The sequence below is a fragment of the Gossypium hirsutum genome, chromosome A11, assembly GCF_007990345.1.
Source record: "Gossypium hirsutum isolate 1008001.06 chromosome A11, Gossypium_hirsutum_v2.1, whole genome shotgun sequence".
Taxonomy (NCBI): domain Eukaryota; kingdom Viridiplantae; phylum Streptophyta; class Magnoliopsida; order Malvales; family Malvaceae; genus Gossypium; species Gossypium hirsutum.
The window spans coordinates 5092719-5116015 of record NC_053434.1 but is presented as its reverse complement, the minus strand read 5'-3'; the positions used below and the strand labels follow the sequence as shown (position 1 = coordinate 5116015).

The window sequence follows — 23297 nt, the reverse complement described above, 5'->3', positions numbered from 1 at the left end:
GCATTTAATTAATTTTAAAATTATTTTTAAAATTTAATATAAAATATAAAAATATCTTTTTAATATTTTTAAATTTTAAAAACTAATTACATACTGACATCCTGGATGAAGCGGCAAAGTTAAACAAACTATTATGAAAGCATTATGCCAAAGTTAAAAATATACAACACAAAATAATTTTACAATATTTTAGGTGAAAATAATTAAAAGAAATAGAAGAACGAAAAGAATGACGAGTCGTGGAGTCAATGACTCATGACAAACTCACCCGTTCCAAACCCTGGCGAGCGAGGGTAGAGGCAGGCTCCAGCTTAAGCGCCTCTACGAAAGCCTTCCTAGATTCTTCCCTCATCCCTTTTAACTGATAACAAACCCCCAACAAACAAAACGCCTTCGTTTTGATCTCACCCTCTTTATCACTCACCTTAACTGCCTCCTCCAAATCCGTAACGGCCGAGTCAATTCGCCTTCTCTTATTAACCGCCAACTTCAACTCTGCCCTCCTCACCAGCGCCTCCACACGTTCCTTCTCCGACAGAGACTTCACGCGGGGGAAAGCCAACGCCAAATCGAGCGATCTGAGAGCGGATCCCTTGTGGCCCAATAAGTCGAGAGCTAGGGATTTGAGAATGTAAGGAGTTGGGTCTTTTGGGAAAAGAGAAAGGGCTTTTTCGATTTCGGTTATGGCGGTTTTAGCTAGGGTTTGAGATTGGTCTTTCTGAGGGTTGGATTTGGCTCGACGAAGCAATTGGGTGGCTCGGCTGAGATGGCGTTGGGTTTGGGTCGTGGTTCGATGGTCGGTTCGGTGCTTGGTTAAGGTTTGTTTGGGAACGTATTGAACTGCGAAGACAATAGCGACTGTTAATAACAAAATTGCCGTCTGGATAATAATGTCCGTCGCCATTTCCCCTTCTCAAGCTTTTGCATAGAATTCTGTTATTTTACGGTTCATTTTATTTGGGCCTAAAAAGGCTTCCTTTCTTTTTTCTTTTTAAAGAAAGGACTCAATCGTGATTATTAATAAACTATTTTTTAACTAAATTAAGACTAGTTTTAAAGATGCTTTTCAAAAAGTGTTTTATGGCTGTTTTTAAAAAAAAATGTTTTTGAGTAAAAATTAAAATTTATTATTTTTGTTTTTAGTTAAAATAGTATTTTTTGAAGTATTTTTTTTGTCTCAAAAATATTTTTAAAAAACTTAAAAATATATTATTTAATAATATTTTTATCTTAAAAATACTTCTAAAATGCAATACTAAACCGACATTATTATGAAATTTTTAATTATTGCAAAGTGAATAAGTGGAGTTTGAATAATTTAACTAAATTGATAAATGATTTAATTAATATTTAAAAATAAAATAAATATATAAATGACACATAAATTTTATTTATAAAATTAAAAATATTAAAAAAAACTCAAGGATATAAACAATTAAGTTTAATGTTAGAATATAAAAATAGAAATTTTTATTAGATAAATAATTTTAGTTTAGTTTTTTATTATGAATTGAGCTCTAAATTTAAATTCAAATTTAAAAGTCTTACCGATTAAACTGGACTCAATTTCTTCTAACTTTGTATTAAACATTGAGATGTCGAAATATTAAATTATCCGGTCGATTAAAAGAATGTTTATTTATTGCCTTTTGGTAAAATAAACAAAAGAATATCTATAATTCAATGAAAGAATAGGAAGTTGAAAAGCTGAAGAAAAATAACCCAAATCACGTGGAATTTATCAACAACAACCATGCAAGGCGGCTCTATTTGTTCCAAATCCAATCCTGCAACACCATGCCCCGCTCCGTATAGATACAGTGTCCGAATGTATTCGAACGTAAATGTATAGATATGGTTTTCCAATTACATAATTATGTTGGACGCATGGTATATAGATAGTTTTTACAACTAGAATCTTTCAAATCATGGCCGTCAAAAATCACTGCTTTCCTTCCACAAGATATTTGGTGAAACTCAATTGGACCATCTTCGTTCTTAAGCATCCTTACAACCTGCAAAATGGGCAAAGAATTCGTGGTTTCTAGCATGAATTTTCAGGGAAAATGGGATGTTTTCTTGGGAAATTTTGTTGTGTTTTTCATACCTTTGTCATGGTTGGACGGTTGCTGGGTAAGTGACTTAAGCACATTGAAGCTGTAATCAATATTCGTTGCACTTCGCTCGGATTATAATCATCTTTGAGCCGAGGATCGACCAATTCCTTTACTTGATTTGATTCCAGAAATGGTTTTGCCTGTAACAAAAATGCAGAAAATAAGTTCAAATCTTTTTGCAGGATATAAAATGGATGATTTCGGTGCATATTTGTGTTACCCATATTACAAGACTTTGTTTGGACTTGTCAACTGCACGGCGACCTGTTACTATCTCCAGTAATAGAACTCCAAATGCGAAAACATCGGTCTTTTCATCAACGATCCCGTGCATAAAATACTCTGGAGCTAGATAACTGCAGGCAATTTTTTTTTACTTCATATAAAATGAATCAATGCTAATAACAAATCAACCGAATAACGAGAAAGAGTCGCTTTTCTAACCCGAATGTTCCTTCAATGGGATGAACAATATGGTGAGCCCATTTGTCTGGAAGCCATTTTGCGAGACCGAAATCTGAAATCTGCAATGTTGGAGGAAATCAGAAACATGGTATCATTCAACAAAACATATACATTTTCAGTGCATGAAATCACAGTACCTGAGCTTCGTAATCTTCAGTTAGCAATATGTTCGAAGCAGTGATGTCCCGGTGTATAATCCGCCGATGGCAGTCATGATGGAGATATTTCAATCCTTCTGATATGCCAACAGCAACCTTAAACCTTGTTTTCCAATCTAAACACTGTTTTGAATCTGAAGGGAAGAACAGTTTCTAGTTACACTCGAGACCGAGTAACGCAGGAGATGAAAGTATGTTTACCGGACTAAACAAGACAAATTGAAACTATAAAGGAAATTGGGGTGGTACAAAAAAGCATGGAAGTAAGGCTGCCAAAAGGGGAAAACTCAAGGACTAAATGTAAGCCGCAATCAACACTGAATCCGATCAAGTGAGCTGCATTCGGGTGATTGATGTGAGCAATAATCCCAAGCTCCGTCAAGAAATTTCCAGCTAGATCCTCATCGTCACCATTACTCACCATCTTCTTCACCGCAACAATTTGACCATCAGATAAATGCCCTTTGTATACTAATGCATGGCCTCCCCTTCCGAGCAAATTCTCTACAAAAATATTACATGCATATTTAGAACCATACTTTATCAATATAACCAAAGATACAGTACCTTTAGAGAATGTTACCCCAAATCAAATCAAGTTTTAACTTTTCCCAAATCAAATTCTAATAGCTCATTTACATGGATGTTATCCCTAAGTTGCTTTGAATTGTCAGTAAGTTTGAGCATCTTCAAGCTGTCATTCTATTTCTATCTAAAGATATAGCTAAACCAAATACAACCCAATTTTAACATATTTGCATCAGAGAAATAGAAAGGAAAAAGACTTTGAAATGGGATATGATGGCATACCAGGGCTGAAATTATCAGTAGCATTAGCAAGCTCTAAGTAAGAAAAGTTCTTCCATGAAGCTTTAAGCAATGGCATGCAATCAAGCTCTTCATCTCCGTAAGAGCAATAGCGTTTTGAAAGTTTTGTTAGCAAAGGAATCACAGATATACTTCTGGCTGATTTCCTCTTAATTGATCCGATTACACTCTTCCACTGAAAACTATCGGCCCATTTTTGCAAAACTGGGCCGCCACCCTTGCTGGTGGTCCTTGTGGGGGTGACGCTGTTGGCGGAGTCTGATCCCAGTTCAGGATTCTCCAACACACCTCTTGGCGGTTGATTTGATTCAATTTCTGGGCTTTTTTCTTCTGTTTCATTTCCCTTGTCTGCATGAACAAAACCAAAACCTGTAAATTTGAAGAAACCGTTTATGATTTTTAACCAATCCAAGTAAAAAGAATCTCCAATAAACCTCTCGGTAGTTGGTGATTTGATTCAATTTCTGGGTTTTCTTCTTCTGTTCCTTTAACTGTCTCTGCATGAACAAAATCAGAACTTTTAAAGCAACCATTTATGATTAAAACAATCCCAAAAAAAAAAAAACCAAATTCATTAAAGGATGAAAAATGTCCAAAAACAATAAGACAAAAAAAAAAGCCTGAAATACCTTCTACTTCCATAGCCATATTGTCCCAGGCTTTTCAAATTCCAAACAAAAAGAAAATTGAATAAAAAAGGATTTGTTTTTTCAATTCAAAATCCTCTCCAACATTTGAAATTGAAAAGTTCTTGGAAAATCAAGAATCTCCCAAAACTAAACTTACATGTTCGTGTTTTGGGAGAAAAGGAAAGGGGGGGGGGTTTCTTCTTTCCAATCCCAATCTCTGGGAAGATTAGTTTGCATTCAAAGAATTTTAGATGCAAAATAGTTTATATTTGGAAGTTGGTTATCCATTGACACGTTATGGCAAAACTAAAAATCAATCCACCTTTTATCATATGATCTGGAATTTCTCCTATATTTATACACTTAATTCAACTCAATCTATATCCTTTTCATTCATTTTTCTAATTAAAGTCACTAAAAAATAAATATATATTATTTAAATTATATTGTATAGTTAAATTTGTTTAAAGTATTGTTATGTAAAATGGAAGCATATGGTTTTTTCTTGTGAGGTTTTTCTCTTTATTATTATTTTTCTGCTAAGATTTTCTTCGACCGTTGGTTTTGGCGCTCGACATATGTGTCAAAACTAACGCTTGTATGAATGCAAGGAAAAGTTGGGTAAAATTCTGTTATTAATCCCTGTATTATATACAAGTTGTGAATTTAATCTCTATATTTTATAACATTTAAAATTTCAATCTCGATCCAAATGTTTTCCATTAAATATGTTTCGTTAAATTCTGTTATTAGTATTATATTATGCATAATTTTATAGATTTAATTCATACTTTTTAATTTGATCATGCTTAGTTTAGTTCATGTACTTTTTCGAATTTTTAATTTTTAGCCTTGAAAAAAATAGCACCCATTAAATTTATTAACTGATTTATTTTAAATTTTTAATATTATGTGTGAATAAAAAGCTAATATAACACACACATATGCTAATATTTTGATAAATATAATTTTTGAATTAAAAAATATTTAACTTAATAAGCTCGTGATTTATTTAAAGGGTGTTATTTTGAAAAAAATAACTTGAGTTTGAATAATCAATATAAAAAAAATTAGCTTAATGAATGCAACTATTATTGTTAAACGAGGACCTAAATTTTTTAAATTATAAAGAGTTTAATTAAAATTGACAAATAAACCATCAACCATCGATTTTTTGTAAACTTTCGTAAGAATTTTACTTTATTGCTATATGTTGAAGAAAAGAGAACATGATTTATTTATTTATTTCAAATAATAATATATTTAATATTAGTGAAAAAAGTTGAACGTTGGAGAGTAGTTTCAATTTCTAAAATGGATATCAATTTCATGGTGAGCTGAATAATAGAATTGATGAAAGCAAGTAACCTGTAATAGGACTCGAAAAACCATAAACTAGTGTAGGAAGTATTAATGAAGTAGATAATCAATAGGGTAGTTAGTTAGCCGATATTAAACAAGCGCTCGTAGCTCAGTGGATAGAGCGTCTGTTTCCTAAGCAGAAGGCCGTAGGTTCGATCCCTACCTGGCGCGTATCTTATTGTTTTTAACAGAACAATGCCCAAAAATTGATATATCATTAAAGCACAACGTAGAGGACTAAAAGGTAGGCTTCAAAGCTCTGCCGATTGGATTGCTAGGTTTGCTCCATCCGATTCTATCGGTGTTGTCTGATTGACGTTTCCTCCCCTTGAATTGTATTGATTGCTTTGTTGAATATATATATATGTGGGTTCAATTCATCGCCACCACATGTCCACTTCAACGAGGGATTAGCCCTAGGGTTAGTACTATTTGTTTTTTGGGGGGAGGAGCGTTGGGGGATTTAATTGTTTGGAGCTTTTATGAAAATGACTATTTTTTGCGAATATATTTAATTTTTAATTTTTGGTATAGTAGTTTTTATATTATATTTTAGATTGTATTTTAATTTTTAGATTGAAATGAGTCAATTGATTCTTATACCTTAAGTAAATAAGTAGAATAATTTCTGTTAAAATTGATATGTTAAATGCTTATTTTATCCTTTTATATATAAGACATAATAAAAAATAAATTAACCATTAATCTTTAGACTGTTGTCAATAGAAAGTGTAAGGTGATTTTCAATGCCTTCACTACAGTTATCACCATATTTTCGGTGCTTGCATAATTTTTATTATTATTATTTTGGTGGTAGATTGCTTGGAGTTTACTTTCAAAGCAAATTGAAGAATTCATCGTGCTTTCCAAGTGATTGAATATTAGTAAAATTTTTAATTTATTTTTATTAATTAGTGTCTAAAGGCAAATTTTACAACACTCGTAAAAATCTATTATCATTATCAATTTTGATTGATCTAAACAACTGTTTAAATCCAACTAATGATGAGGTCATATAGACAACCAACAATGTGTCCGTCATCTTGATCGAACACGACGCGTGTGAAGGTTCCATAGCTTTAAAATATGGCTTTAAAGGTTGTTGAACTCCATAGGAGATTAGGAGTACAGCTTTCTCCCTCCTGCACAGCCACGCGTGGGTTTTTCCTCCTCTAACGACAAGAAATATGCAATCGATCCCTTGGTCATATACTTTTCTTTCTATCTTTTGCTCGGAACCAGAGTTATGATGGGTCTCCCTTTATATTTGGACTTAATCATTTGTAACCTTGTGGTTTGATTAAATGAATTTGATCTATTTTAATTTATTTATATGATCACCTTCAAAAAAATAACATTAAAAAAGTTTAGTGCTCAAATCTTAATTTATATTTTTCCTTAAAATTGTAATTTTATGTCTATAGCTTTAATTAAAATCAATTATTGTAAATATTAAATTAAATAATCAATAACTAACTAAATAGAAAAAAATCTAGGGGACAATACACACATAAATAACGTACGAAAACTCCAACCTGAGCAGCAAAGTTGACAAAGCCTTAACATTTGCTAACACCATGAAAATGTCTCAATGACACTGTGCACTTTACTAAACTGCTTGTGTAATTAATTTTGAAATGAGGTAAAAATATCATGGAAGTTCATGTATTAAGTGTTAGATTGTTTTTTATTTTATCTATTAAAAAAGTGACAAATTAGTTATTGTACATTGGATCAAAGAGTAAATTAGCCATTTCTGTTAAGAATTTTATTCATTTCTACGGTTAAAAACTAGCATCACTAACAGAATAACCAAACAGTGACATATGGCATGTCATAAGTATTTCATGTTGACAAATAGAGACCAACTTTTAACAATAAAATGGATGAAATTTTTAATAGAATGATTAATTTATTCTTTTAATATAACACATAAAGATTAATTTATCTATTTTAGTTTTAATTTCAAAAATGAAAAACTGAACGAAATGGTGGAATTTAATTTTTATCTAAAATTTGAAATCAACCGAATCGAATACTGATGCGCACACTTCATTTCTCCTTCAATAATTTTGTACATTATTTTGTCGAACAGACAATAGTTTATGGATAAGAAATGAATGTGGATATGCGCTTTAAGCCTAACCCCAAATTTATAAGATATTATTATTTGTGTAGAATAAAAATAAAAATATCTAAAATCGTTAATCTTAATTCGGTTCGGTTCAACACTTTTTATCAAATTTAGACTTTATAAAAAAAACACCTTGTTTTGGGTCTAAAATAATCAAATATTGCAATTTTTGCTCTCTTTTTTTCACAACCATCATAATACATTTTCTAGATTCATTAATACATTTAAAGTGAACTAAATAATTAAATTAATATCATAATCATCAATAAGACTATTTAAAAAATTATTTAAGTTAATCTATTAAGGTGATAAACCATTCAAAGTTGTTAAAAGGAAAGCTAATACATAAATCATCAGTATACGTAAATTTTTTTCGATTCATTTTTTATATCAGTTATAACTAGGTGATTACAATATGCCAGATAAGTGATTAAATTTGTAACTATCAAATATATATAATTGTGAAAAGTTGTTTCTCTTATAAATAAAATATTATAAAGTTTAACAAACTATTTTTCTAAAATTAAAATTATGTTTATAATTATAATTATAATATTTAATAAATGATTCGCTTAATCTAATATAAAACTACACTTTTATAATTTTTTATGAAATATTAATAATAATAATAATAATAATAGGGTTAAATGATTTAGTCCATATAGATATTAAAATGGTCAATTTATTATTCTATTAGAATTATTTCTTTAAGTATAATTTTTATTTCATTTAGTTCGATTTAGATAAAATGAGTTTCATGTGGAAAAATCAAACTCGAATCGAATTGTGCGGTTTGGGTGATAGCACCAACCCGAAATCCGAACTGAACCAAACTGACTACATCAATTTGAATTGATTTTTCGATTTTTTTACTTAGCCCTAGTCCTAATAATTAGATTTAAGTGTAATTATTTGTAATTGTATATTTGTAATTTGAGTAACTATTATATAATTACCAAATTTCATTAAATTTTGTATAACTAGATCATTTCAATTACAATCTCGAATTCTTGTAAATGGTTAAATTTTTTTTAAAAAAAATCATGATAATTAATCATAATATTTTTTTTTTATTTTTAAAAATATAATATGCTCTACGAAACAAGCACTACACAATCTAAAAATCGAAATCATGTGAACTTGAAATCTGTAAAAGGCAGCAGATCTCTACGACTTTGAAAGATAGAAAAGCGTTGCCAAAATCTTCATTTTTTCTCGGGTGGAGAAAATATTTGAGAGGTATGATGAGAGTTCACGTGCAAATCCTTTCATTTTATGGGTAAAATATAAGTTTACTCTTAAATTATATTTTGATTATTAAATTTCAAAAGATTACAATATAATTATTGATATTATCAATTTACTATATTTTGATCATTAAATCGCTACTCATGCCTAGCTAAAAAATTATAGTTAAATACTTAAATGCATAATTGGAAGTTACATAATTAAAAAAAAAATTCCTTCATACTTCACCATCTTCACTATTTAACCTATTACATTACACATCAAGTTTTTGGTTACTAGGGTCGTGTCACCGTCCTAGCTTTAATCCCCACAATCGCTGACAAGAGGAACATTATATTGAAAAACCAAGGTGATCTAATGACAGTGATGGGGAAGATTGGATTCACACAAATTCAATTATGAGCTTTCATTCAAATGATTTTGAGCATGTGGGTGCCATCGTTGGTGAGAAGAGGTCGACTGAAAAGGCAGTGGTGCAAAGTGTGAGTTTAGGATTGGGAGTAAATTATGGTGACGTTGTTATCAGAATTCAATGACAAATCAAATGAAATCTCATGATTTTTAAATTTTGGTGAGTAAAAAACATAATGCAAATTTATATAGACATCCTTCCGCAACTTGGAAAATGATGAGTTGATGGTGGGATGAGTCAGAAAAGTGACATTTCCATTTGTTGGGATGCTTTATTAATTAATAGAAAACTGTTCGTTTTCGTAACTTTCTTTTCTCAATCATTTGTTGATGATTGACACCTGGCTAACCTCAGTTTTTCAAACATATTTTAAAATCTTTGGATTTTGGGATCTCCTTTATCTATGACTGCCTAACCCTAACCCTAAAACTAACCCTAGTTTCAGTTTATGCTTTTCTGGCAAAGGTTTATGGAATCTTATTGGTCCAACAAATCCCATTCACATGCTCATTAACCAATCGCAGGTATGATTATCTGTTTGGGACCCCCACCCAAACTTCTCATTTTCATTTTCATTTTCATAAATCTGTATTAAATTCACACAGGCTTTTACATAAATCACGCGCGTGGAGATTGTTTCCCATTGGCTAATGTGGATGAAAAAGCGTGTGGAGACAGCACTAGATTGGTGGATGATAATTTTAAGGTGTTTCACATGTATGTCACTGCTCAACTTGTATTTTCCAACAAAAATGTTGGAATAAAATGATTTAACTCAAAGTAACCTTGTTTTGGTTCCACGAAATCGGTCCATTTTCACTTTAAATCTCCTAATATTTTTAGGCATGTTCAAAATAACCTTCTTTTGCTTCCATCATCTATGATTTACTCAATCTTAATTGTTCTATCAAATGAGAAATAAAATTACAGATTTTTTTTATTATATATATACACACAACATCAAATTTTGAACATTGGTCTTAGGACTTAGGAGTGCGAACATTGGCTTTGCCATCTAAATTTTAAACTTATTATTTCAACTCAATTTTTTTTTATATAATAAAAGAGAGAGAGCTAAGTGTTAGAGACTATAGAAACTAAGAGAGGCAAAGACGACTCAATCTATTACCTGACAATATATTTCTAACTTCAACTGGTGGCTGCTCAAATTCTTGCTATCAAATTTTCATTAGTTAACATACGTTTCATGAAATCTGTTGCATAATTGGCTCCATGATATATATGGCAGACTCTAACATCCTATTCTATATTCTATATAAAGGCAAGCGTTTGATCAAATCAAGTGAAAAGTTTTTGTATTAATTGAGTTGACGAGTCCTAGCTATTTTACCATCCTAATTATATTTGAAATTTTTTAAATCGAGTCAAGTGGAATTGTTCGAGTTAAATTAAAAAATTAAACATGTCAAATTAAAATTTTATTACAGTATAGCTAATTCTATATTAAAGCGCATAAATTTGAAACCATATATATTTGAAAAAAATTCAAAAAAAAAAATTGATACTTTAATATGATAAACTTGAACCATTAATTAACTTATTTAGGTCCATATAAATATTTTGAATTTTTGAAAATTATTTTGAAATTTTTGTTGAAAGAGTGACTAATTTGTCCATTTTCAAAATTGACAGGGACCAAAAGGATATTTACACCAATTTGTTATTCAAATTATTCAAGTTATTCGATTTGTAAAATTTAACTCAACTCGAAACTTGAATCACTTATTCAAGTTGACTCAAATAAATCGATTTGATTAACTTAAATTTTATTTTTAAAAAATTTTTTCAAATCAAATTAAATTTTACTTACCCCTAATTATAAATTATTGTAAATTTCTTTAAACAGTTAAGTTATATATATATACACTTTATTAATATATACATTTGTTTAAAGCAAAAGTTAGCACTTTTTGAAGGTTTATCTCTCAAGATTTTCGCATTAACTTCATTGCAATGTACAAAAATAATAATAATTCATTATTTTGAAATATATATTAAGCATTTTGGGAGCAGCTATATTATATGAACTGAGCTCAGGAGAATAGTTTGCATATGTGAGCCGAACAATTCCATCCTTCTAAAACAAAGAAAACAAAATAATTAAATTTTTTTTAAAATCCTTAAACTTTGTCATGTTTAATTTTAGGAGCCTTTTTATTATTGTTAATAACTAAACAGTGTTGACTTGTGAATTGTGATGCTGTGCAACAGTGTATTAAATATAAAGTATTTTTATTTGTATCTGAAATTTTAAAGAAATCCTTTTATAAAGAATTGTTCATAATTTAAGCTATTTACTTATTTGTTTTACTATCAATTAAAATCAAATCAATTTAAATTTATAGAATTTATTAATCAATTCTAATTTTCATATAAAAACATTCTTGGACAATGACAACTCTAAAATCCCCCCTCCCCAAAGAAAAAAAAAGCGCGCTTTTGTATACTTAAAAATAGTGTGTTGGCATGATAATTAGGGTGTTTATCGTTTCAGGTGTGGTCTGAGTTCGAGTCGTGTTGCTATTAGAGTTTTGCACTCCTCTTATAATTCAAAAAAAAAAACAAAAAAAAAGTTTGATGAACCAATAACATATAAGGGCTTCTACATTTGGATTGAAGAAATTTGTTTCTTACATTATCCATATTTGGAAGCTCTCCAAATCCAAAGCTATGTCTGGAAATTAACACCAATTTTATACTTAATGTTCAAACAACACCACCCACTTCACGGATCCTATCTTATTCAAAATCCCTATTCTTTTTAAATATATATATATTTGTACCCTAAACACGAAAGTATAATCTCAGTTAAAATATATTTTGCATTATTCTCAAATCCAAATTGACTTAAACAACTGCCACTCCTTTTAGCTTTTGAATTAAAATTTTCCATATTAAAAAGGTATATATTTGATGAATCCTGTAAATTTATTTAATGTCATGTGTTTTTTCATTTGCATTTTATTTATTTATTTACACTTTACAAATGAGTTAAATTCTTTATTAAAAATAATCATTTAGTTTTTGTGATACAAGAAAAGACATAATTTTTTTTATATTCATCAATTGGATTTCAATTCAATTGTGAAATTATTTAATATTTACTTTTACAAAATAATAAATATTCTTTTAAGATTATTTTTGTTTTTATATAATTTTTTAAAAAAATTACATTCAAATTTAAATCTAAAATATCATTATTTTTATTATTATCAATATTAAAGCAGTAATTAACATGCGACTGTTTTCCACAAAAGATAATTAAAAAAAGAAGGAATAGACTACTATTTATTCATATTCATTCCCACCCGTCAGTAACTTATTCGAGCAATGGCGCCATAAAATTACAGGAAATCTCTATACCTTGTAAAGTATTTGCCCTAAAGTATTTGCAGTGTTAGCAAAGTTCCAAGTACTCCAAACCAGCTCTATTAACCCACAAAAGCAAACCCACTTTTCACTTGATAAGCCCTTCTCCCTCTCTCTCTCCCTCTCTCATTCATCATTAATTTCCAAACGCTGTCCATTGGCTTGGCTTAACCCTGTAAGCTAATAGTTCCAACTTGAGAATCAATCTTTGCCTTGTTTGTTTTTTTTATTGACTAAGATTTGTGTTTAGGGTCTCTTTCTATTTAATCTTTCTCTGTCATGATCTGACTGTAGAAACCCTAGAAGAAACAAAGGATGGGGAGAGGGAAGATTGCGATTCGAAGGATCGATAATTCAGCAAGTAGGCAAGTAACCTTTTCAAAGAGAAGAAAGGGTTTGATTAAGAAGGCCAAAGAGCTGGCTATCCTATGTGATGCTGAAGTTGGCCTTGTCATCTTCTCCAGCAGTGGGAAGCTCTATGAATTTGCAAGCACCAGGTTTCAACTTTTAACTCAACTCATATCCTTCCTTTATATATATGTGTGTGTGTGTATGTGTGTGTATGTATATATAATATGTTCTCCTTGACTTTTTAGTTTTTACAAATAGAGATAACCATTAAACCAAACCTGAGTTATACATGCTACCATTAGTCCAATGTCCTTTTTCTTTATTACTCTTTTTTTTTTTTTAGTTTATTTCTATCTTTGGCCTAATTTCCTGCTTGTTTAACCTATGAAAAACCAAAAAAAATGTTCTTCATTTCAAGCTTAGGGATATATTCATCTCAATGTAGTAAAAGATAAACACAATAATCCCTTCATGTCTAGGGATGAACACCAAGAGGTTGAGATTGAAATGGTGTACTTGTGATGATAAAAGAAAAGAAAGGGGTTAATTACAAGATGGATCAGTTGGTGAGAGATATGAAGGATATCACGGAGTATCAGATGGATGATTTGATTTAGATTAGGTTCTGCAATAATAATGGAGAAGAAACAAATAAAATACAACTTCAAAGGGTAGCCAAAGTGCCTTTTTATGATCATTAATCAAGGGGGAAAAGAAAAGATGAGTAAGTGCTTTTCTATAAGACTGCACTATTGGGAAGGATTATTGCTGGCGTGCTTCAAAGGCGGAGGGTCAGTCAATGAGCATAAAAAAGTCAAAATGGATCATTATTGTCAAATAAACTATATATATATATAGCTCTCACATGAGATAGAAGAATCTGAACTAGATAAACATCAGTCTAAATTACTTGGATTCTTTTTCCAAGTATTCATATTTGATATATACTTATGTTGGCTTATGGATATATGAAAAAATTATAAAATCTAGCACTCACCTTCAAAGATGAATAAGTGTTGCATTCCTCCTTCCTTCTTATTGGAAAAACAAGCTAATTGTATCTTCTTTCTTCAAGCACTAACTGAAACATTTTCCTTTTCCTTTAACAAGAGGAATCAATTTAGCCATCTTTAATATAAATATGTATGTTTTTTATTATTATAATATATCCATATATATTTTCAGCAACTTTGTTTTTCTCTTCCAATAGAAATTCCCGTTCTCCAGTTCTTTTTATGGCCTTTGTTCCTAATCATTCTTATATTCGAACTTGTTAAAACCATATACTTTTTTGACTATAAATCTTTGCTTTTTCTCGTACGAAATCGTAACAGTAAAATTCTTTCCATGATTATTTATGTCTAAATCAATTCCCAGGCATTGAAGTCAAAATTATACAGCTAGCTTTAGCTGAAATATATAGATGGTATATACGAGTATAGTTCCCTCACTCAAGAATTTGGTGTTCATAGAAGCTAGACATTTTGAACCTAAAAAGATTTTGTTAATGACATTTTCGGTTCATTGCATAAAGTACTTGGTTTCCCCCTCAGCCAAATTTACAGAAAAAGAAAAAATCTCATGGAGGCAACTAAACAAAACAATTGGCCTTTAAAACACAGTTGTAGCCAACTTTAAAACAATTTCTTAAAAAATACAAATAATTATATAGTTTGATTCAACTTTCTAGGATTAGTGTTCCCCTTTTTAATATTCAAATCATAAAAAAAGAAAACCCAAGTACTTATATCATTTCACAATATTATATATCTATATATAATGATGTATTTCACTTTAGCATTTGTTGACGTAGATTTCCATATGAAGTAATCTATTAGATATCAGCCAGTTAACCTCAAATGTTCTGAAAAGGGAAGGTTCATATTGAAAAGAATCAAGCATTTGCAACCAATAAATCATGCACATAAACATTGTTTTATATTTCCCAAAGTTTTTTTTTTTGAGTATCTCTTCTCATGACGTTAGAAGAATCTTATGACACTAGGTAGGTCAAGAATTCATGTGCAATAACCTGTGAATTTTTTGCATTTCCCATATGCACGTGGTTTAAAACAAATGAAGTTATTTATGCCAACACTTTAATACATTTACGAGTGGTTCTTAAAAATATAAATGATAATAATAAATATATTAAAAATGAATTCATGAAATCTAAAACTGACTGTTTCAATTTGTTTATAAATTTATTTTTATTTCGTATTGCCACCATGAGTTCTCTAAATCATTTCAAAATATGCTATAAGACACTTACAACAAATGATATCTATGTGAATAAATGTTAAAACGACAACTAAAAAATAGTTTTTACACTAAGACTGAGTATACCTTTGTATATATATATCTATCAGCATGAAAACAGTTATTGAAAGATACAACACCTTGAAAGAGGAACACCAACAGTTGTCGAATCCATCATCAGAAGTCAAGGTAACCTTCTCTACCACTTTTTTCCCATACACACACATAATATAACACAACATCTCTATATGCTTGAAGATTCTGAAAGAAAATATACATGGAATCTTGTTCTAATGGCAGTCGAACCTTGACAATGCCAAATACTGCAGCAATTGTTCTAATGACTTGGAGGATTATACTTTTCTCTCGTGCCCAAATATATCATAAATAATTCATAGGAGGATCTGTTTGACAAATATTGATTGAATAACAAAAATTTGGATTAAATGATGTGAAGAGTCTATAAGAGCTAAATAAACGTTATGTTATGGTGAAAGCAATTTGCTTAATTCCCTGTAAGAATTAAGAAAAAAAGATGCTTTTATGTCCTAAATGAACTTAAGATTTTTCTGTTTTACTTGACAGTTTTGGCAAAGAGAGGCTGCAATCTTGAAACAACAACTGCAGAATTTGCAGGACAACCATCGGTATGTCCTTCTCTCTGACCTTAAAATTCCCTAATATTTACAAAAAAAAAAAAAAGAGGCTGCATCAGTAGGCAACCGGAATTGTAGACCAGTCTTATACATGCACAAATACAGACGCATGTATAGGAATACATGTATGTAGGATGTGAAATCATATATGAGAAGACATGGTGATTGACCAACACCTAAAATCTGATACGTCAGGCAACTCATGGGTGAACAGCTTTATGGTTTGAGAGTTGAAGACCTGCAGAATCTAGAGAACCAACTGGAGATGAGCTTGAAAGGTGTTCGCATGAAAAAGGTCTTAACACCACTATTTATGCAATTTTTAGGCATAATAATAATTGTATGGTAGTAAACTTGACATGCTTAATTTTTAACTTTTTTGCAGGAACGGATATTAACCAATGAAATAGAAGAATTAAACCGAAGGGTCATTCAAAAAGAACACACTAGCTGAGTTTTATTTACATTTGTTGTTCCAAATAGAAACACTTAATATAGTGCTTTTTCACCTTTTTCCAGGGGAGCCTTATTCACCAGGAGAATGTGGAACTCTTCAAGAAGGTAAATCTTATCCGCAAAGAAAACATTGAATTACACAAGAAGGTATTTCATTTTATTGATGGATACAAACAACTCCATAATATGAAATTAGCATAACTCCAGTTGAGTTAATCGAATCAGGTTTATGGAACAAGGGATGAAAATGGAAATGCTATGAGTTCATATGTATTTGACGGTGGAGAGGGTTCAAATGTCCCTATTCATCTTCAACTAAGCCAACCTGAGAGAGATAAGGATTGAAGGTAAAAAAGGGTTTCTATATCAATGTGATACCTTTGCTATATTGCTTTTAATATCCAAGTATATTCCATTCCATGAAACTGCAGGATAACAAGAAAGAATGCAGTGATGAGTTAAAGAGATATGTTACTCCAGTTCATCCCCAGCAAAACCCATGTCTGTGAAGATCTACATAAAAGATCGTCAGTAGAATGACGAATCTGAAATTGATTGTGGCATTATTTATAATAGAACCACTATAAGTTATTGGAGAACCAGGAAGCAAAATATTAATTACAATATGCTGTTTACACGAAAGTATCATTAATGTCAATGAGATGCAAGCTCTTTTTTCTTCTTCATTCACAAGTAGTCAAGTAACATGAATGGCACTTGGTCTTGAGATGTTGCCACTACATTGTACTTTCTATCTCTCTTCTACAAATTGCAAAACATTGAAACGCAATATCATTTAGGACAAGATGAACTTTGAAGCTTTAAATATGGAGCAACAAGACTCATCATCAAATTTCTAATTTGCTAGAAATTTATACATGAAACACGATATCATGTTAAGCATTAGCGGAGGGGTCTAACTATCTTGAAATTAGGTATTAGGGACAAAAAATAAATTTTAAGTACCAAATCGATTATAGTAAATTAGGAGAAAAGATTTAAGTTTTTTTTTTCAAAATAATACAGAATAAATTTTATTTACTAAAATAATATGAACTGTGAATGGGAACCCCAAATTGGCATGGAAGTTGACGATTTGAAGTGACTACAAGGTAAATGAAATTTTTTATTATTATTTCATTTTAAGTTAATTTTAAATATTATAAAATATTAATAAATTAATATAAATATTGTTATAACTTAAATTATTTTTTTTGCAAATGAAAACTTTTCAACTATGTAAATCATATAACTCATTAAAAGTTTTAAGTTGTAAAATATTTAACCTTATCACAAAATGCCTTATATATATAAAATTATTAAAAATCAAATCTCGCAAAGTGAGTTCATATTCCTAATATATAATATCTATTTTAGACGAAAAAAATTAAACTCCTAAATAATACAAATAATAATTTAAAGTTTAAATTTCTTATGGCATGGCTGCACTTCGATTTCCTAACTTCTAATCTCTATTTACAATGCCTATACCAACCGTTTAAGGGCTTATTACTTACTTTTTTTTTTTAGTCTTTGCAATTTTTTTAAAAATATTTGCATGTCATTTTAATCCATGTTAAGCTACTTGATATGTTGTTTCATTATTTGGATTTGTATTTGTTGTGTGTAATTTATAAGTTTAAATATGCCAAAAGTCTTTATGTATTTTTTAAAATTAAAATTTAGTTATTATACTTTTAATTTTAAGACATTGAGTCTTTATATTTTTTTTATTTAAAAATTTTGATCCTTTCATATTTTTTTCGTTAAAATTAATGATGTCAAAAATAAAATATCTTTCTTAACTCTCAATATTTACAATTTTTGTTAATTTAATCTTCACCCTTTAAAAGTACATAAAATATTTTAATAAATTTTAAAAAATATTTTTTTCATATTTTAAATAAAAATATAAAACTAAAAATCTTATTTTAAATAAAAAATCTTATTTTTTTAAAAAATAAAAATTATAAAAAAAGTTAAACACTTTAAAATCTAAAAAATAAAAACTATTTTTAAAATATAAAAAATTTCCAAATATTTTTAACACAATCATTGCCTCATAGTCACCCCGTATTGTTAACCGCTATGTCAATTTAGAGTTCCTATGTGCAGTGTATTTAAATATTTTCCATTTTATTTTAGTAAATATTTTTTTTTTATATTATTCTAAAAAAAATCAAAAAATTAACACCAAATTAAATATTGAAACTAAACTCCAATATCGATCCACTTTCTTTCTCTATGTGAGTCATAAATATTTTTCGTGAATCATAAATGATTTTAAGGTTTCAATTTCATGCTTTCAACGATGACGGTGAACTTGTAGGGTGTGAGTTCCTTTGACGAAGGACGAAGCTAGAGGGACAAGCAGAGGTCCTAGCTCCAAAAAAAAAAAAATTGTTCCTTTAATTCTTTTGAGTATTTTGTAAAGGTTCAAACTAATTTAATAGTAAAATTATATTTTAATCTCTCCTAAAATTTAAAATTAAATTATAATATAATTTCTTAAAAATATAAAATTTTACATTAATACAGTAACAAAATTAGGATTTATAACTCCCAAAATTTATAATTCAAATTCTACTTTAAAAAATATATAAATAATTTCGCCCTGGCTTCCCTTCAATTATTCCGTCACCATTATTAACTGATAAAGCTGTTTTTGGGGGAAAAAACAGAGGATACAAAATTGGTGCTGTTATAACACTGATCAATCATTTTTGTTAAGGAGTTATCCATCCCAGTTCATTAGTCGTTGTCATGGAGTTCAAAAGAGTTGTTTTTCCAGATCCACTTCATATTACTTAATATTTTTCACAGTGAAAAAAGAAACTTAAACAACATATCTTGATATATTTTTATATAATATTACAATTACATCAAAATTGATAACAAAACCAGAAAAAAGAAACATAAATAAGCACAAATTTATCTGGATCTAACGTCTTGAAATATTGATTGTTCATGATGAAAACCTTCGTCGAAATTCTGGGAATAGCTAACAGCATCATAGTGAAAAGACAATGGCTTTGAGGATCCATAAATGCTACTCTTCCCATCTTTTACCAATCTCCTCAGCAGATTTCTCCATCTCTGCCTTCTCTTCTCACTGCCACTGCTGCTGCACTCATGGATGCGTGAGTACTCCATTTCTTCCTTCACCGGTAAGCATGAGGGAGACATCGTATAACAGCCGGAAAAATAAGATGATTGCCGCCGGCGACTCAGATCTCTCCCATTTCCGACATTGCTTTCTTCTTCGATTTAGGTTTGAATTTGGCGATGCTAAGCTTCTCATGTATTTCTCAACATATATATAATATAACATATGATTGAGTATTGAGCAGAGGGTAGATCAGTGTGTATTTTATATTACTATAATTTTAAAATATTAAAAATTTATGTTATGTAATATTTTTATAATTAAATTTAAATAAAAATATATTTTATTAAATTGTAATCAAATGTAAGAATTGAATAATTCAAGTGTGTAAATCAGATAAAAAATCCTTTGTTTTTTTCAGAAAATTCAGGGCAACATTTAATAATTTAAGCCTGCAAAAGCTTGTAAGCCTGAATAAATGGAATTTAAAAAAAAAAAAGAATAGTAAGGACAATAATCATGTGATCCCTAACGATTAAGGGATTTTAATTTAATTAATTAAAATAATTAGGACTATTTTTTCACAGATTTCTGATGAACAACCCATTACTTCCCTCACTCGTCTCTGATGTGCTTTGGATTCTAATTTCTAACACGATATATTTGTTTATTTTAACTTAAATATTAATGTTGGGTATGGGTCCCACTATGTGGGAAACCCATATTTTCTGGCACAAATGTTTTACCTTCCTTTTTCTTTTGGTTTTGTCAAAAGCCAATTTTTTGGCTTATTAACGGGAGTGGGCAGAAATTTTTCTGCAGAGAGCTAAAGAAAAAAAATAGAGAGAAAGAGAATAGAAAAAAATCAGATTTTCAAGCTTGGTGCAGCAGTGATCAACTCTTCGATCGAAGGTCCATCCGTGGTTCGATTGAGCTGATTTTTGGACAGCAGCTAGGCGATAAGGTGTTCTTGACTTTGTACGGTCGGATTTTTCATCCGAGTCTTGTAGCGTCGGAAATACCCATTTTCAGCAGCTACGTTTTTGGTGATGTTCTCTCATTTTTCTCTCTTTTGCTAAAGATTACATGTTGTTAGCCTTGTCGGAGTTGAATGCTTGTTGTAGGCTTGATATTGTGATCTTGTAGTTGAACATTTGATGATAGTGGAGCTCTTTATCGGACTCTAAAGTCCCGTGGTTTTTTACCCTTGATTTAAAGGGGTTTTCCACGTAAAAATATCGGTGTCTCTATTTATTTTTGTTGTGGTTGCATTAGTTGATTTGTGGTTGATTAAGGTTGCTAGAGAACATATCTTGTGCTATTGTGCTTGCCATAATTTTTACAGGAGTTATAAGGAGAGAAAGAACACCGGTTGTGCTTTCGCTTTGTTTCGGTTGTTCGGTTTCTTCCCAACAAACTGGTACCAGAGCTTGGTTATTGTGTCAGATAATTATGGAAATTAATACGAGCAAGATGATTATGTTGAATGGCACAAATTATCAACTTTGGCGGAATAAAATGAAGGACTTGTTGTTTGTGAAGGCTTTGCATCTTCCGGTCTTTACTACTCAAAAACCCGATTCGAAAAGTGATGAAGAATGGGAATTTGAGCATCAACAAGTGTGTGGCTTTATTCGGCAATTTGTTGAAGAAAATGTTTACAATCACATTGATCAGGAGACACATGCTCGAACATTGTGGGAGAAGCTTGAAAGCTTGTATGCTTCGAGGTCGGGCAATAACAAGTTATTTTTGCTGAAGAAAATGATGGCGCTGAAATATAAAGAAGGAATGTCTATAGCTGACCATGTTAGTGAATTTCAGAGTATGATGAATCAGTTGCTTGGTATGGGTGTCAAATTTGATGACGAGATTTTAGGACTTTGGTTGCTTGCTACTCTACCAGACTCTTGGGAGACCTTTCGAGTCTCACTCATTAATTCTGCCCCACAGGGTATTATTACTTTGGATTTGGCTAAGAGTGGTGTGTTGAATGAAGAGGTTAGAAGAAGATCTCAGGGTTCTACATCACAGTCCGAGGTGTTGGTTATCGAGAACAGGGGGAGAAACAGAGACAAAGATGGAAAGGGTAGAGATAAAAGCCGAAGCAAGTCAAGATCGAGATACAAGAATCTTGAGTGTCATCATTGTGGTAAGAAAGGCCATATCAAGAAATATTGCTTCAAGTGGAAGAAAGAGAACAAAAGTGGTGGTGATAAACACGACCGGAATGACGATGAAAAATCCGAGCGTGTTACTACTGTTACTCGTGAAGATTTGTTAGTTATTTGTGATCAGAATTTGGTCAACCTAGCATACGACGAGACTAGTTGGGTGATTGATACTGGTGCATCACTTCATGTCACGTCGAGGAAGGAATTCTTCACATCTTATACTCCTGGTGATTTTGGGGTATTGAAGATGGGTAATGATGGTTTGGTTTCGGTTATTGGTATGGGAGATGTTAGCTTGGTAAGTAACAACGGAACAAAGTTAACTCTCAAGGATGTCAGACATGCACCGGATGTCCGTTTGAATTTGATTTCTGCAGGAAAGCTTGATGATGAGGGATTCTGTAACACCTTCAGTGAAGGGCAGTGGAAGCTGACTAAAGGCTCCTTGGTTGTGGCTCGAGGAAAGAAGAGCTCAAATTTGTACTTGATGCAAGCTTTGACTTCTCGAGAGACGGTGAATGTGACACTGAATGACAACTCAAGTGAGTTGTGGCATAAACGACTCAGTCACATGAGTGAGAAGGGGCTTAACTGTTTAGCGAAGAAGAATCAACTTTCAGGTTTAAAGAATGCTACACTGAAGAATTGTGCTCATTGTCTAGCAGGAAAGCAGAAAAGAGTTTCATTTAGAAGCCATCCTCCTCATAGGAAATCAGAGTTGCTAGAGTTGGTCCATTCAGATGTTTGTGGTCCGATAAAAGTAAGATCACATGGTGGTGCACTTTACTTTGTGACTTTCATTGATGATTGTTCAAGAAAGCTATGGGTTTACACTTTGAAGTCTAAAAATCAAGTCTTTGAGGTGTTTAAACAGTTTCAAGCATCAGTTGAAAGGGAAACTGGGAAGAAGTTGAAGTGCATTCGTACTGATAATGGTGGCGAGTACACAGGGTCGTTTCATGAGTATTGTCTGCGACAGGGAATCAGACATCAGAGAACACCACCAAAGACTCCACAGTTAAATGGGTTAGCTGAAAGAATGAACCGAACATTGATTGAGAGAGTCAGATGTTTGTTGTCAGATGCAAAGTTACCAAGATCGTTTTGGGCTGAAGCTTTGAATACAGTGACACATGTGATAAATCTGTCTCCTAGTGTTCCTTTGAAAGGTGATGTGCCAGATAGAGTTTGGTTTGGTAAAGACGTGTCATATGATCACCTACGTGTGTTCGGTTGTAAAGCATTTGTTCATGTTCCAAAGGATGAAAGATCCAAGTTGGATGCCAAGGCTCGACAATGCATTTTTATTGGTTATGGTCTAGATGGTGAGTTTGGTTATAGACTCTATGATCCAGTTCAGAAGAAACTCGTGAGAAGCAGAGATGTTGTCTTCATTGAGGATCAGACCATTGATGACATTGATAAGACGGAGAAAGTGGATTCACAAGGTAGTGGTGACTTGATCGATGTGAATCCGGTTCCCCTAGACTCTTCACCAGATCCTATCCAGGATGATGTGCATGGTGATGTTAGTGGTGACCATCAGACTATA

At 31.0% G+C, this 23297-nt stretch overlaps 3 protein-coding genes and 1 non-coding gene across 7 annotated transcripts; 2 read left to right on the top strand and 2 right to left on the bottom strand.

Annotated features, from left to right (window-relative positions):
* Nucleotides 1–253: 253 nt before the first annotated feature.
* Nucleotides 254–904, bottom strand: LOC107959598 (uncharacterized). The gene has a single exon (XM_016895686.1). It carries the CDS (start codon nucleotides 902–904, stop codon nucleotides 254–256), a length of 651 nt encoding a protein of 216 aa, XP_016751175.1.
* Nucleotides 905–1623: 719 nt separating this feature from the next.
* LOC107899940 (receptor-like cytosolic serine/threonine-protein kinase RBK1) lies at nucleotides 1624–4518 on the bottom strand. Of its 2 annotated transcripts, none has more exons than XM_016825677.2 (9): nucleotides 4198–4518; nucleotides 4003–4065; nucleotides 3551–3916; nucleotides 2990–3244; nucleotides 2720–2874; nucleotides 2562–2641; nucleotides 2338–2473; nucleotides 2108–2257; nucleotides 1624–2015 (listed from the first exon to the last, which is right to left on the bottom strand). In XM_016825677.2, the coding sequence occupies exons 1-9, from the start codon at nucleotides 4214–4216 to the stop codon at nucleotides 1875–1877; spliced, it is 1365 nt and encodes a 454-aa protein (XP_016681166.2). In that variant the 5' UTR covers nucleotides 4217–4518; the 3' UTR covers nucleotides 1624–1874. The 2 variants fall into 2 exon arrangements, with proteins under 2 accessions (XP_016681166.2, XP_016681171.2); XM_016825682.2 differs by having other exon boundaries at nucleotides 2347–2473; nucleotides 4198–4512.
* Nucleotides 4519–5657: 1139 nt separating this feature from the next.
* Nucleotides 5658–5730, top strand: TRNAR-CCU (transfer RNA arginine (anticodon CCU)). The gene has a single exon. It is a non-coding gene; the product is annotated as a tRNA-Arg (tRNA).
* A 6968-nt stretch (nucleotides 5731–12698) lies between these two features.
* LOC107899952 (MADS-box transcription factor 23-like) lies at nucleotides 12699–17151 on the top strand. 3 transcript variants are annotated; one of them, XM_016825695.2, is made up of 9 exons: nucleotides 12699–12918; nucleotides 13038–13240; nucleotides 15464–15542; nucleotides 15939–16000; nucleotides 16205–16304; nucleotides 16395–16436; nucleotides 16529–16570; nucleotides 16691–16812; nucleotides 16897–17151. In XM_016825695.2, the coding sequence occupies exons 2-8, from the start codon at nucleotides 13059–13061 to the stop codon at nucleotides 16808–16810; spliced, it is 627 nt and encodes a 208-aa protein (XP_016681184.2). In that variant the 5' UTR covers nucleotides 12699–12918; nucleotides 13038–13058; the 3' UTR covers nucleotides 16811–16812; nucleotides 16897–17151.
* The last annotated feature ends 6146 nt before the right edge of the window (nucleotides 17152–23297 follow it).

Excerpts from the sequence above, each read along its gene's own strand:
- LOC107899940 (XM_016825677.2), bottom strand. Across the intron at positions 2,474-2,561 it reads CCCATTGAAGGAACATTCGG|TTATCTAGCTCCAGAGTATT; the intron begins GTTAGAAAAGCG and ends AATTGCCTGCAG. Across the intron at positions 2,258-2,337 it reads AACAAAGTCTTGTAATATGG|GCAAAACCATTTCTGGAATC; the intron begins GTAACACAAATA and ends TTTTTGTTACAG.
- LOC107899952 (XM_016825689.2), top strand. The coding sequence starts at position 13,059 with ATGGGGAGAGGGAAGATTGCGATTCGAAGGATCGATAATTCAGCAAGT. Across the intron at positions 13,241-15,463 it reads TATGAATTTGCAAGCACCAG|CATGAAAACAGTTATTGAAA; the intron begins GTTTCAACTTTT and ends TATATCTATCAG. Across the intron at positions 15,543-15,938 it reads ATCCATCATCAGAAGTCAAG|TTTTGGCAAAGAGAGGCTGC; the intron begins GTAACCTTCTCT and ends TTTACTTGACAG.
- LOC107959598 (XM_016895686.1), bottom strand. The coding sequence starts at position 904 with ATGGCGACGGACATTATTATCCAGACGGCAATTTTGTTATTAACAGTC.